Source organism: Delphinus delphis, chromosome X, assembly GCF_949987515.2.
Source record: "Delphinus delphis chromosome X, mDelDel1.2, whole genome shotgun sequence".
NCBI lineage: Eukaryota > Metazoa > Chordata > Mammalia > Artiodactyla > Delphinidae > Delphinus > Delphinus delphis.
In genome coordinates this window covers 82,192,602-82,208,258 of record NC_082704.1, presented here as the reverse complement: position 1 = coordinate 82,208,258, position 15,657 = coordinate 82,192,602, and the positions used below count along the sequence as shown (strand labels likewise).

Here is a 15,657-nt window from a genome sequence, read left to right as displayed (position 1 = left end):
GTTTACACCACAGAAAATTATCAAGTGGTCTCTATCCCATTCTGCAAGGCAGCCCTATCTGGGAGTAGGAGCCAGTGGTTCTCTACCGAATCGAGTTATTTCACTAAGGAGGACAAAACAGAGTGGGAGCTACCCAGTTGGCATGAGAAATTGCTCTTGGTTTTAGAATGCTAACTACTCACTTTCTGAGTTACCACAAGGAAGCGGAGGGCACTGAATTGTGGAAAGTTCTGAACACCTCCAGGCAATTTGGCAGGCAGTGAATGTGGAGATTCAAGCACCGTGGTGGGATTCACCATCTTTTCCACCAGCATTAGCCAGGCATCTAGGAATTCTCCTGTGCCATCAGGTAAGTCTGAATGTTCTAATCCCTCTGCAACAGGAACTTTGCCTCCCATGGACAGAGCCCAATTGAATGTTCTAAATTCAAATAAGAGAAAGTATAGAGATAGAATATTAGTATTTTAGATTGGGGATGGGGAGAGAAAGGGACACATTCGAAAGCTTCCCAGTCCCTCCTCTTGGAGCTATTGCTTCCAGTCTGTCCAACATTTATTAACTTTACCCACCCCCCCCCCCGCTTTTTTTTACTTTAAGTATAGCTGGTTTACAATGTTGTGTTAGTTTCTGGTATACAGCAATTCAGTTATATATATATATAAAAACTTCTTTTTCCTTATAGGTAATTACAAGATGTTGAATACAGAGCTTTACCTTTTATTTGGGTTTTTATTCCAGCTTTATTGATATATTATTGACATATATTTGTTATACGCATATATGGCAAAATTACTACCACTTCTAGCTTTACTTTTAAAGCCAAAACAAACAAAAACCCCAAAGTGAAACTTAGCTTAGAATCTTCTGATCAAAAGAAGCAGAAAAATGATCATATTCAGAGAAACAGCAGCAAAGGACAAGTCTATTAGAAAAATATGTACCAGACATTACAAGCCAAATGAAGAAAAACAGAGACCCTTACAAACATTCCTAGGACAGGCTGAATCACACCCTCCAGGAAGATGGAGATACATACAGTTAGTTCCTGAAACGTGAAAGGGTATACCCAATGGCTGTCTCTATGTATCTCACTGTCACAGGATAGGTGGCTTAGAAAGTTGTGGGCTGCTAAGGCACACAGAAAAGACCAAACTCCAAACAATGCTTCTCTGTAAAGCAACATGATCCTTACTCAAAAAGAGCATTGTGGCCTCCAGAGCAGAGAAATTTCTGCAGCATGAGGTGGTAGGGATACTTCCTCTCATCAAACAGCATTGGGGATGTAAAACCAACTGAACAGATGAAGAATGTCAGCCTGGAAGAGGGAAAAAGCAGAAAGTTAACCTTCTCTGAGGCAGACACAGAAGCGATGGGAAATTCAAGTAAAAGTCAAAAGTAAAATTTAATATTGCACTGGGTGACTAGTTTGGATATTAAAATTTCTAAGGCAGGGCTTCCCTGGTGGCGCAGTGGTTGAGAGTCCGCCTGCCGATGCAGGGGACACGGGTTCGTGCCCTGGTCCGGGAAGATCCCACATGCCGCGGAGTGGCTGGGCCCGTGAGCCATGGCCGCTGAGCCTGCGCGTCCGCTCCGCAACAGGAGAGGCCACAACAGAGAGAGGCCCGCGTACCGCAAAAAAAAAAAAAAAAAAATTTCTAAGGCAAAAAAGGGTGACAGTTCCCACCTACTAGTAAATACGAGGTTATTGGAATGCAGTTTGATTACAAATGCTTTTAAAATTTCTATATCTTAGACTAGGCAGAACCAAAACAAGTAGCTTAAACAGTATTTGGGGTACACATTTAAGAGTAAAACAAGGGAAACAAGGGACCTCCAAGTCCTCTAATTCAGTGGCTCACTCTACATTCAAGTGGAGAAGGAACCAATTAGATTCTGCATCTCAAGCGGAACCTCACCTGAAGCGTGGAGTAGGTGTATATGGTGGAGGCTGCCAAGATAAGCCCTTTGTGAGGAGCTTAGTGAGAGCTGAGGCCGTTGATCGAGCAGCGGGTGTTGGTGCTGTGGTGGTGCTGGCAGCATGATGGCTCCTTCTCTGGCGGACAGGTGACCCCACACAAAGTTTAACAAGGAGTCCAAATAGCTCAGCCAGTGCTCTGCCTAATCTAGAGGAAGCTGGAACCCAAAAGTCAGAATAAGGCTGTATAGTACTTTCAGAATGGTTTCATTATAACAGACACATTACTGTTAATACATTTTAATGACTGACTACTCCCTCCCACTCAAACATTCTATGGAACACCTGGACTTGTCTCTACATATGATATCTGAAAAGGAAGCTCCACAGGGAATAAATGCCTCTTTTGAAGGCAGGAGACAGAGAAGTATGTTGGCATTCAATATATAATAAATATGAAAGACAAACAAGATAAGCACTCACACTGTTAGGAGATATAAACTGAAACCACCTTTGTAGAAAGCAATACACAATATGAACTTATTAAGTAAATGATATATCTATGTATTGAATTATGGAGTCACTTAAAATGCCTACAGAGAACTTTAAAAATGGCAAAAATGCTAACAACTTAGACCAGAAAAGAACATCTGTAATATACTAGTAACGTCTCATCACAACATTAAATGTATGGTCCCCAAAGGAAAAAAGATTGTTAGGAAAAGCATAAAAACTTAAAAAGCGGTCTTCTTATAAAAATCTTGTAAGGTGTTAGGTAGATTACAAGTATTTCAAATTTTCATCTTTGTAGGATGCTTTTTGGTATATACTGCTGAACCAAAAAAGCAGAATCCTGGGGCTTCCCTGGTGGCGCAGTGGTTGAGAGTCCGCCTGCCGATGCAGGGGACATGGGTTCGTGCCCTGGTCCGGGAAAATCCCACATGCCGCGGAGAGGCTGGGCCCGTGAGCCATGGCCGCTGAGCCTGCGTGTCCGGAGCCTGTGCTCCGCAACGGGAGAGGCCACAACAGTGAGAGGCCCGCGTAACGAAAAAAAGAAAAAAAAAAAAAAAAAAAAAAGCAGAATCCAAATATAAACATGTAAAGGAGATGTACAGAAAAAGGGAAAGAAAATATATCTAAACACATTATATTTGGGTAATTTCCTTGCTTTCCTTAAAACATTTCTCTGTACTTTTTCTATAGTGAATATTTATTACTCTTAAAATCACAAATGAAAACGCTGTCACAGAATGCCTGAAATAAACATTATTTCATCACGATTCAGGTCTGAATCAAAGCACATCTCTTAATTATATACATGTATATATGAACCCACTGTAAACAAATAGGCTCTACTTGAACTGGTGCCACATATCGTACCCCAAAAACTCAGTAAGCTCTGAGATATACAGCATAAGAAGAAAGGAACAGGTCTCTTCTTTTTCCCAATCCACCCAAATTAGGATCTCCCAATCCTAATGAGGGATCAGGCTACAGATACTCGCACTGCCTGGCTGGAGGGTGGGTGGGCCTAGACTCTGAAAGCCTAATGCATGTACACATTAAGTTTGTACTTTTCCACCACCGTTTTCAGGTGAACAGACAGCAAAGTGGCTCAAAGGTAGTCAGCAAGGATAAAAGAGAAAAACAAAAGGCCAGTAACCACAGAGAAACAGACATCAAAAGCATGGGCTGGGCCCACACAGAAACCCCAGAATGTGCCAAGGTCACAGAGGTCTAACAAAGAAAGGGGAGATAAACATTAGCATCTTCTTGGATGGTCAGTTTTCCTTCAATTTGGGGAAAGTGGCAGTAGACTTTCAAATTAAAACAAAGGAGCAGAATTAAACAAGTTAAAACAGAACATAAAATTCAAGGGGGTTTAAAGTAACAAATGGAAACACCAAAGGCCAAGTTTTGCTTGCTTTTGGGCAGAGCCCCCAATTCCCAGGAGTTGTCTACATTTTCCTTCACATTAAGGTGTCAGAAAGTGGCAAATGTACAAAATTGGTAGAGGTACAGAACATAGAAAATAGGCTCCCCACTGATTTTACATTAAGGGGCAAAAGATGGCAAAGACAGATCAGTGCGCATCTTTATTCACTGTTTTGGTTGCACCACACAGCACGCGGAATCCTAGTTTCCTGACCAGGGATTGAACCTGCACCCCCCACAGTGGAAGTGCAGAGTCTCAACCACTGGACCGCCAGGGAAGTCCCCAGTGCACATCTTTAATGTGGTCTTGCATCATATTACTGTAGTCTCCACAGAGCTGGCAAAGTAACTACTACAACACAGATCAACTATGTCACTTGCCAGCTACATCTGAGGGACAGAGAAAGGAAAAGGAGACTGAGTGCAGTAGCCAGACAGGTAACAGGAAAGCAGGAGGGCTTAATATTAATACCACAAAAGCCAAGAAAGGAGTATTTTGAGAAGGAGGTGATAGGTCAACCATCATGCTGCGGAAAAGTGAGAAGTGGACTGAAAAGTATCCAATGGACTTAGCAACAAGGAGGTTACAGATACCTTGGTGAGACATTTCAGGGAAACGGTAGGAGCAGAGGTTATATGCAGTAGTAGAAGAGTGAGCAGGAAGAAAAGGAGGGGTAGACTTGGCTTTCAGAAAGCGATTCTCTCATCTCTGTATCCCTAACAGTTAGTACAGAGCCTGTCACATGGCAGACACCTGAAAATGAGCCACCAAGTTTAAAACTTCCTTAAAGGAAACAATACAGCCATACCAGGCTCTAAAAGGGAGCAGAAGGAAGAGAATCACTCACCTGACAATAACGGCTTGATTTGCTTGATTCTGGCAGCCATGGCAGGTGTAATTTTAGATTTGCCCTTAGAGTCTGAAGCAGTAGGTTCATCTGTCTCCATAGGAGCCAGCGTGTCACCATCAAGCCCAATGCCTTCCAACAAGCCCTGGGTAGAAGCATCCATACTTCCAGTGGTTCCATCCTGTTCCCCATCTGTAGACATAAGAGGGGAGCAATAAGACCATGTTGAGCCAGCACTCACCTGGTTCCTTGTTCTGAAGAGTCCAAAGAAAGAGCTATCTATAGTGCTTGTTACTCTTTAAGTGTCCACAACTTCCTAAATCTGAAAAGAAAAAACCACAAAACTGTACTTCTTTCCCTGGAGTCCTTCTAAGTAGCTAACACTGACATCTTCCAATGAGAGCATGTTAAAAGTCTTAACTTTCAAGGACTACCTTGGAAGACTGTAGGCACACTGCATGACCCAGAAACTTCACATAAACTACAGTGTGTGTGGTGACCCCATGCACTCAAGGCGCACACCCTGCTAGAATTTTAGAGCTCGTTAATAAACTCAATTTGGACATCACAGATTACCACTGGAGAAATATATTTCCTAGAATTTAAGATTTTTGTATATGAATGTGAGATGAGTCTTTTCTGGGGGGGGCGTGTGCTCTTGACCTAAGAATCAGCATTAGGCAAACTATAAAACACATCAAATTTTCTGTGTAATATTCTGGAAAAACTATGTGGAAATGAAGACACCTTTGTTAAATGTGTGAAAGAAACTGCTGGGAAAAAATGTATCTAAATTGTTATGCAAGGCAATTCTTTGACTGCGAGTCTAATTTCGTTCTTGGTTTTTAGTAAATTATTTTATTCTTTCCTTGACTTAAAGTTGGTATATTTAAGACTGACAAAATTTGTGATTCTAACATTTGGTTTCATCCATTTTCGTGTATATTTTATTAATTCTGTCCCCTTCCTCCACAATACAATAATTAGCTGTCATATAAATCCTTATTTGTTGTTTCAAAACTTATGTCTGCTTTTTTTATTAGTTCCTTATCATTTTCTCTATCTTTAGCAATCTCAATACAATTTTTAAGCATACCTTTTTTCTAACATCTTTATTGGAGTATAATTGCTTTACAATGGTGTGTAAGTTTCTGCTTTATAACAAAGTGAATCAGTTATACATATACATATGTTCCCATATCTCTTCCCTCTTGTGTCTCCCTCCCTCCCACCCTCCCTATCCCACGCCTCTAGGTGGTCACAAACCACCAAGCTGATCTCCCTGTGCTATGCGGCTGCTTCCCACTAGCTATCTATTTGGTAGTGCGTATATGTCAATGCCGCTCTCTCAGTTCATCCCAGCTTACCCTTCCCCCTCCCCGTGTCCTCAAGCCCATTCTCTATGTCAGTGTCTTTATTCCTGTCCTGTCCCTAGGTTCTTCAAGACCATTTTTTTTTAGATTCTATATATATGTGTTAGCATACGGTATTTGTTTTGCTCTTTCTGACTTACTTCACTCTGTATGACAGTCTCTAGGTCCATCCACCTCACTACAAATAACTCAGTTTCATTTCTTTTCATGGCTGAGTAATATTCCATTGTATATATGTGCCACATCTTCTTTATCCATTCATCTGTCGATGGACACTTAGGTTGCTTCCATGTCCTGGCTATTGTAAATAGAGCTGCAATGAACACTGTGGTACGTGACTCTTTTTGAATTATGGTTTTCTCAAGGTATATGCCCAGTAGTAGGATTGCTGGGTCATATGGTAGTTCTATTTTTAGTTTTTTAAGGAACCTCCATACTGTTCTCTATAGTGGCTGTATCAGTTTACATTCCCACCAACATTGCAAGAGGGTTCCCTTTTCTCCACACCCTCTCCAGCATTTATTGTTTGTAGTATTTTTTTTTTTTTTTTTTGTGGTACGCGGGCCTCTCACTGTTGTGGCCTCTCCCATTGCGGAGCACAGGCTCAAGACGCACAGGCTCAGCGGCCATGGCTCACGGGCCCAGCCACTCCGCGGCATGTGGGATCTTCCCGGACCGGGGCACGAACCCACGTCCCCTGCATCGGCAGGCGGACTCTCAACCACTGCACCACCAGGGAAGCCCTGTTTGTAGATTTTCTGATGATGGCCATTCTGACTGGTATGAGGTGATACCTCATTGTAATTTTGATTTGCATTTCTCTAATGATTAATGAGCATTCTTGCATGTGTTTGTTGGCAATCTGTGTATCTTCTTTGGAGAAATGTCTATTTAGGTCTTCTGCCCATTTTTGGATTGGGTTATTTGTTTTCTGGATATTGAGCTGCATGAGCTGCTTGTATATTTTGGAGATCAATCCTTTGTCAGTTGCTTCGTTTGCAAATATTTTCTCCCATTCTGAGGGTTGTCTTTTCATCTTGTTTATGGTTCTCCTTTGCTATGCAAAAGCTTTTAAGTTTCATTAGGTCCCATTTGGTTATTTTTGTTTTTATTTCCATTTCTCATAGGAGGTGGGGTCAAAAAGGATCTTGCTGTGATTTATGTCATAGAGTGTTCTGCCTATGTTTTCCTCTAAGAGTTTTATAGTGTCTGGCCTTTCATTTAGGTCTTTAATCCATTTTGAGTTTATTTTTGTGTATGGTCTTAGGGAGTGTTCTAATTCCATTCTTCTCCATGTAGGTATCCAGTTTTCCCAGCACCACTTATTGAAGAGACTGTCTTTTCTCCATTGTATATTCTTGCCTCCTTTATCAAAGATAAGGTGACCATATGTGCATGGGTTTATCTCTGTGATAGGTTTTTATACACAGAATTATCTTCACTGTTTTCTTAATTGTTTATCAAATTCATTTTCTCCTTGATGCAGAGTATAGGAGAAAAAAACTTTCTAGAAAAGCTACTTTTATTAATTTTAGGTTTGCTGCATTACGGTCAGAAGATTGTATTGGGTGGGCCAAAAGGTTCGTTCGTTTTTTCCCATAAGATGGCTCCAGTAGCACTTAGTTGTCTTTAACTTCCTTCAAAACAATTTTGTTAGATTTTATGTGACAGCTGTCATATCAGCACACATTTAAAAAGAGACTTATCAAAATTGGTGAATTTCTGTGTAGCCATTTTAATACTGAAGATGGGAGGGGGAAAAAAAGCAACATTTTCAGCATATTATGCTTTATTATTTCAAGAAAGGTAAAAACGCAACTGAAATGCACAAAACGATTTGTGTGGTGTATGGAGAAGGTGCTGTGACTGATTGAATGTGTCAAAAGTGGTTTGCGAAGTTTCATGTTGGAGATTTCTCACTGGATGGTGCTCCACTGTCGGGCAGACCAGTTGAAGTTGACAGCGATCAAACCGAGATATTAGTTGAGAACAATCAACGTTATACCACGCGGGAGATAGCCAACATACTCAAAATATCCAAATCAAGCACTGACATTCATTTTTGCACCAGCCTGGTTATGTGAATCGCTTTGATGTTTGGGTTCCACGTAAGTTAAGCGAAAAAAACAATTCTTGACTGTATTTCTGCATGCGATTCTCTACTTAAACGTGACAAAAATGTTCCATTTTTAAACAAATTGTGACGGGCGATGAAAGTGGATATTGTACAATAATGTGGGACGGAAGAGATCGTGGGGGCAAGCGAAATGAACCACCACCAACCACACCAAATACCGGTCTTCATCCAAAGAAGGTGATGTGTATATGGTGGGACTGGAAGGGAGTGCTCTATTATGAGCTCCTTCTGGAAAACCAAATGATTGATTCCAACAAGTACTCCTCCCAATTAGACCAACTGAAAGCGGTACTCGACGAAAAGTGTCCAGAATTAGTCAACAGAAAACGCATAATCTTCCATCAATGTAATCCAAGACCATATGTTTCTTTGATGACCAGGTAAAAACTGTTACAGCTTGGCTGGGAAGTTCTGATTCATCTGCCCTATTCACCAGACATTGCACCTTCGGATTTCCATTTATTTCGGTCTTTACAAAATCCTCTTAATGTAAAAAATTTCAATTCCCTGGAAGACTGTAAAAGGCACCTGGAACAAGTTCTTTGCTCAAAGAGATAAAAAGTTTTGGGAAGATGGAATTATGAAGTTGCATGAAAAATGGCAGAAGGTAGTGGAACAAAAGGGTGCATACGTTGTTCAAAAAAGTTCTTGGTGAAAATGAAAAATGTGTCTTGTATTTTTACTTAAAACAAAAAACGAAGGCACTCTTTGGCCCACCCAATGTAATTTCTGCTTACTGCATTTTGCAACTTCTATTGTAATATAACATAAAAGCTATTTTATAAAACGGCACTGTCCAAGAGAAATATAATGTGAACCACATATGTAATTAAAAAATCTCTAGTAACCACTTAAAAAGTAAAAAACAGCTATAATTTTTAATACATTTAACCCAATATAATAAAATTATTTTAACATGTAATCAAATATAAAAATGACTGAGCATACATTTTTAAATTAAGTATTTAAAAAAACAGGTATCAGTGTTATGCTTACAGAGCATCTCAATACAGACATTAAGTTTTCATTAATCGATCTATATTTATATTTCATATAATTTACTGGGGAAAAAAAGATTCACATACCCAAGTTTTCCAAACATACTTAAAAGTCCTCCAACAACTGAATAGAGTTAATAGTTGTTATATTTAAATTAATAGGGGCTTCCCTGGTGGCGCAGTGGTTGAGAGTCCGCCTACCGATGCAGGGGACACGGGTTCGTGCCCTGGTCCGGGAAGATCCCACATGCCGTGGAGCGGCTGGGCCCGTGAGCCATGGCCGCTGAGCCTGCGCACCCGGAGCCTGTGCTCCACAATGGGAGAGGCCACAGCAGTGAGAGGCCCGCGTACCGCAAAAAACAAACAAAAACCCCAAACAACAACAACAAAAATTAATAAAAATTCAGTTTTCTCCATCCAACCTATGACTTCATCTTAACTACATCTTCAACAACCCTATTTCCAAATAAGGTCACATTATGAGGTGCTGGGGGTTAGTACTCCAACATATAATTTTTGGGGGCGGGCACACAATTCAACCCATAACACCCTCCACTTAACAAGAGGGGAGAGAGAGAAAAAGAGAGAGAGACAGACAGACAGGGGTGGGTGGTGGGTGGAGGTGGGGGGGAGTGTGAGGCAGCACGCACAAGGACAAGAGGAAGGAAGGAGGGAGAGCGAGGGAGCAAAGAAGAAAGAAAATTCAGTTTTTTAGTTGTACTAGCCACATTACAAGTAGTAATGTAAAATAGCCACATTACACGTGGCTGGTGGCTACCATATTGGACAGTGTGGGTCTAAAGTGCTCCACAGCCACTTAGAATAGTCATTTACCATTTTAACGTAAGAAATTAAGCTTCTGAAAAATAAGCATACAAAAAATTAAAGACCCACTATAATCTTTGTTACTGTAATTTCTAAGAATCAATCTTACATTCTCAAAAAAACTACATATAAAGATGTTCAGTTTTCAAAATAGTACATTAGAAACTTAACAGGGAATGGTTAATTCATGGTACCTTTACATGGCACTTAATATTAAGTGAAAAGAGACCTGTAAAATATTACGTCTAAGATAATCACAACTATGTTAATAAAACATACCTTCAGGGGAAAAGATTAGCAGATATTTCCAAAATATTTTTTGTGGTATAAATATCGGTGATTCTTCTTTCTACTACATTTTCTAATTTTTATCATTGTGGGTATGTATTTTTTTAATAGAAAAAATAACTGAAAATAGTTTAATTTTAAAATAAATAATTAAAAATTAATGAATGGAAAAAACTGAAGACTACAGATGATAGACCTATAAAGACAGAGACAGACAGAACTTAAGAGAATTAATGGCTAGGATTTTAGTTTCTTGGAGTTACCTGATCTTTTTCCGCCCTGGGTCGTACCTGCCTTCTCATCCTTTGGAACCAGTTTCTGCATGTCCGCCTGACCAAATTCACACCCAGATGGCAGGCTGCAAGAAGAGAAACAGTGAGCAAAAAAACCTCTGATAACTCATCTTTTTAATGTTGTGCTTGGTCTCTGACCTGCTTGGCTGACACTATCCCCCTCCTATAGCAGGTAAGTTAACCTAATAAAACATCTGCAATGACGGAATTCCTGAGGTAGTACTCAACAGGTTTCCAACTCAACTCTTTATATCTGGCTAACAACAGGACCAAACTGTAAACACCCACCATGCTGACACAGCATAATTGAGATACCAGGTCAAAGATGACACATTTGTAAGGAAGTCCTTTGGCTTATAAGTGGGAAGGACAATGCTATTGGTTAAATGTGTGTCTCCTCAAAATTCAAATGCTGAAATCCTAATGTCTGATGAGATGTATTAGTAGTAAGGCCTTTGGTAGGTGCTTAAGTCTTAAGAGTAGAACCCTCATGAATGGAACTACCGCCTTATAAAAGAGGCTCCAGAGAGATTCCTAGTCCCTTTTGCCATGTGAGAATACAATGAGAAGTCTGCAATGTGGAAGACAGCCCTCACCCAACCATGCAGACTTCCAGCCTCCAGAACTCTGAGCAATAAATTTCTGTTGTTTATAAGGACCCAATCTGTGGATTTTGTTATAGCAGCCCGAATGAACTAAGACAGACAAGGAGGCCTCTGAACTCTTTACCTTTCTATCCTTGACCAAAGTAATACCCCAGGCTCACTAAGCTTAGTTTTTCTGTTAGCAAAGACAACAGAGATAGTAAAAGAGATGACCATTTCCTTACCTGTTTGGGGTACACAGGGAGAGAAGGACAGTGCTTTCCCACACCAGGGAACAGTATAACTGGCTCAGCTTGCTCAGAACACTCAGACCCAACTGAGAGCCCCACTGGTTTACGGAGATGGAACGAATTTCACTCTGTAGCCAAAGTAAAAAAGGTGATCTTTGGGATGCCCTCTGAACATTTATATTCAAAATCAACTTTTAGTTATTTACAAGGGATAAGGGATTCTACTTTTCCTTCCTTACTATTCTCAGAGTTGTGTACTTCATCAAAATTTCCACACTTAAGAGATCATAGTTCCAGAGGGTATTCTTGTACAATATTTACAATATGTCTCTAACATCCCTTCTCATTTCTTCTTTGTAAAGTGAAAAACAGGAGTCACAGGCAACTCTGTTCTTCTAAATGGAAGAAACAGTTTTATAGACTCATTGGCAGCTTACTAATTTTTTTAGATGGTGAGGGGGCTTATTATTTCCTGTTTATTTCTTTATTTCAATCAATCAATCAAATCAGTCCCTAAAGCTTTTCTGTGTAATTTAATTATTTTCTAAATAGTTTATAATTGTGCTTTTCACTTAATTTGATCCAAAGAACACACTCCTAGCTCAACAGCATAAAACAGGGCTGCTAAAAATACGACACCAATAATCTTTAGACTTGATTACTTGACAACTAAGGGTGGCAAAACTGTGAGCACTCAAAAAACAAATAAACAAACCCCCCCGCCCCCAAACTTCAACTTTCTGGAACCATAAGAGGATCCTCACATGGAGTGCAAACATAAGGTTTGATATTTAGGAAATCTTTAGTAATCTGTTAATCACCATTAACTTAAATGTTCTGTGGTCACATTTCCTTCTTGCCATCTTATTATCAAGCCTACAGGCATTTGTAGAAAGATTAGGAAGTAATACGGTCAGATGAGCATCCAATTGAGCCTTGTCTGCTAAAAGGGGTGACTATACATCCCTAAGGCCTATATGGATGCTACAGATCTATTAATACCTGTATTTATCTCAATCTCTTTCACTCTCAAGAAGGTCCAGTTCACAAAACAAGTTATATGGTCACCCAACTTCCAATGAAAAAAATACTAAGGGGAAGTGAAACTAGACAGCAACTTGAAGCATAAATTTAAGTCATCCACCCAAAAGAACTCACCCTAAAACTGTTCTTCCAGCAGCTCGCCTACGTAGAACTGCTTCTAAGTACACTAAGATGCCACGTATATACCCTAGGTATTTTACCGACTTTAAGCCAACATAATTCTTACCTGTCCAACTCTACAAGTATGAACAAACATCATGATGTAGGCGTGGGCAGCAGTGAGCGCATGCAGTAGAGGTGTGGCTTGAGCTGAGAGGGTAGCATCAGCGACATTGCCAGCACAAGCCAGTTCTCGCAACAACACTGAGCCCCCAGGGGATTCTATTGGGCGGTGTAAGGGCTCCAAGGAGGAAAGAATGGAGTCCAACTGAAGGAGACCCTCCTGAAGGACTTTGGGTTCATGTGACAGTGTCTGAAATAAGAAGAATAATTACAGCATTAATGTACAATGAACTTCATATGCATGTCTTAATAGTCACAGTGAAAGAAGTGGAAGACAAGTCTCACAAATTTCAGACCTGGCCATGGTCTTGCACCTGGTAAATGGTGAAGCCAAAACATGAACGAACGTATGACATACCTAAACGCCTTTTAGAGCAACACATTACTTCTCTTGAATGAGAGGCTTTCAAAGGTGGTAGGCCAATCAAATTTAAAAGATTGTGATGGCCAAACTGGACTACTGTTACAGCAAGGACTCCATGCTGTAAGATTAATTCCAAATTTTGCACAACAGGGAGCAATGTTATTAGGCAAGGTTCCAAAGCATGGAAATGAACCACTATTACAAATGTTTTTTTCTTACCACAATAAGAGAGACAATTCTAGGATAGGCATCAGCTAGGCATTTTATTTTGGAGACAACTCAAGGATTATATGGCCCCTGCAATTTCTTTCTGAGTAGGAAGAAAAATCTTGACAGTGAACACTATCACTTGCCATTCAAAGACAGGAGAACTTATGTGCTTTTCCTATGGCTTTAAATAAATCTATCCACCCTCACACGGTATCTTACGGGTAGGATAAAGATGGAGCAGCCCTTTCCCCCCTCTCTCTCATAAATAGCACTTAATTAAATATTTGCAAAAAGGAAAGCAGAATAAAATATCAAATGCAGATATCACAATTATGGATCTTTCCAAGTCCGCAAGAAACTGGATTTCTGATTTTTAGCAGAAATTACTTATCATTGCACAACTCAGCTAATAAATAAGCTTCACAGATTTAATCCAATTCCTACAGAAATCCCAATGGCTTTTTTGCACAAACAGAAATATCTCTCTTAAAATTCATACAGAATCTCTAGGGACCCCAAATAGATATAGCTATCTTAAAAGAGAACAAAGTTAGAGGTCTCACATCCCCAGATTTGCAAACTTACCACAAAGCTACAGTAATCAAAAGTGTAGTACTGGCATAAAGACAGACATCAACACCAACAGAACAGAGAGCCCCAAAATAAACCCTTGCATATATGGTCAAATGATTTTTGACACGGTTGCCAAAACAAGGGTACAATAGGGAAAGGACAATCTTTTCAACAAATAGTGTTGGGAAAACTAGATACCCACATGCAAAAGAATGAAACTGAACCTTACCTTACACCATACAAAAAATTAACTCAAAGTAGATCAAAGACCTAAATATAAGAGCTAAAACTATAAAATACCTAGAAAAAGCCATAGGATAAAAGCTGCACGACACCGGATTTGGCAGTGATTTCTTAGTTATGACATGAAAAGCACAGGCAATGAAAAGTAAAAAGCAAAAACTAAACAACAAAAAACCCCCCACAAAAAACAAACTGGACTTCATCAAAATTAAAACCTTTTTTTCACATCAAATGACACTATCAACAGAGTGAAAAGCAACTCATGGAATGGGAGAAAATAATCTGCAAATAATTTATCTGATAAGGGATTAATATCCAAAATATATTAAGGATTCTTACAACTCAACAACAAAAACAGACAACCCTATTAAAAAATGGGCTCTCCCTTTTCCTCAGAAGCTCTAGGCTGATGAGAGAAGGAAAGCATCAGGCAATTGAGGGGAAAAAATAGTGCCAGGCTATCTAGAGAAGAGTGAAGAGAGGCTCCAGGCCAATGAGAAGAATTAGGCAAGAAACACACAGATGTGCCAGCCTTCTGAGAAGCACCAGCCAGCAACACCTTACCTCTTTAAACTTGGAGGAACGGCTTCATCTCTACCCTTCTACCTCAAAGGGAATCTATGCCAAAATGCTCCAATGAATGGAGGACACACTTGGATTTGTGAACTGAAGTGATACGCAGAATCTCTGAGCCTTGGTTGTTTGGAAGATTGAAAAATCTTGTTCAGCATGGGTGACCACCAAAAAAGCAATCTAAAGCCATCTATATGTCACAACTGAGACAAACTGGGGAGTTTGTTGTCAAATAAAATGTACTGTTCCGGAAAAAAAAAAATGGGCAAAGGCCCTGAACAGACATTTTTCTAAAGAAGACATACAGATGGCCAACAGGCACATGAAAAGATGCTCAACATCGCTAATCAACAGAGAAATGCAAACGAAAACCACGAGATCTCATATCACACCCATTAGGTTGGCTAGTATGAAAAAACTAGAAAATAACAAGTATTGGTGAGGACGCATAGAAATCAACCCTTGAGCTTTGCTGGTTGGAATGTGAAATGGTAGAGATGTTGTGAATAATACAGTATAGCAGTTCCTCAAAAAATTAAAAACAGAACTACCAAATGATCTAGTAAATCCTACTTCTGGGTAGATAACCAAAATATCTGAAAGCAGAGTCTTGAGTATGATTTCACTTTCAAGTCAAACTCAGAACCAGAGAGTAGAACGGTGGTTGCCAGGGGCTGGGGGAAGTTGCAGAGATGTTGGTCAAAGGGTATAAACTTTCAGTTATAAGATGAAAAAGTTCTGGGGATCTAATGTATAGCGTGGTGACTATAATTAATAATACTGTATTATATACTAGAAATTTGCTAAGAGAGTAGATCTTAAGTGTTTTCACCATACAAAAAAGCAGGGTCTGGAGAACACACCCATGTTCGTAGCAGCACTATTCATAAGAAGTGGAAGCAACCAAAATGTCTATCAATG

At 39.8% G+C, this 15,657-nt stretch overlaps 1 protein-coding gene across 8 annotated transcripts in view; it reads right to left on the bottom strand.

The window, feature by feature from the left end:
• HUWE1 (HECT, UBA and WWE domain containing E3 ubiquitin protein ligase 1) overlaps nucleotides 1-15,657 on the bottom strand; it is a 143,255-nt gene that overhangs the window by 51,033 nt on the left and 76,565 nt on the right. For 7 of the 8 annotated variants that reach the window (XM_060001899.1, XM_069540321.1, XM_069540322.1 and 4 more), the window contains 7 exons: nucleotides 12,718-12,963; nucleotides 11,442-11,575; nucleotides 10,583-10,677; nucleotides 4,699-4,890; nucleotides 1,917-2,133; nucleotides 1,193-1,315; nucleotides 183-420 (listed from right to left, as the gene is read on the bottom strand). In XM_060001899.1, the coding sequence (XP_059857882.1) occupies nucleotides 183-420; nucleotides 1,193-1,315; nucleotides 1,917-2,133; nucleotides 4,699-4,890; nucleotides 10,583-10,677; nucleotides 11,442-11,575; nucleotides 12,718-12,963 (1,245 nt within the window). The remainder of the gene's footprint in view (nucleotides 1-182; nucleotides 421-1,192; nucleotides 1,316-1,916; nucleotides 2,134-4,698; nucleotides 4,891-10,582; nucleotides 10,678-11,441; nucleotides 11,576-12,717; nucleotides 12,964-15,657) is intronic. The other variant, XM_069540320.1, reaches the window with a different exon arrangement.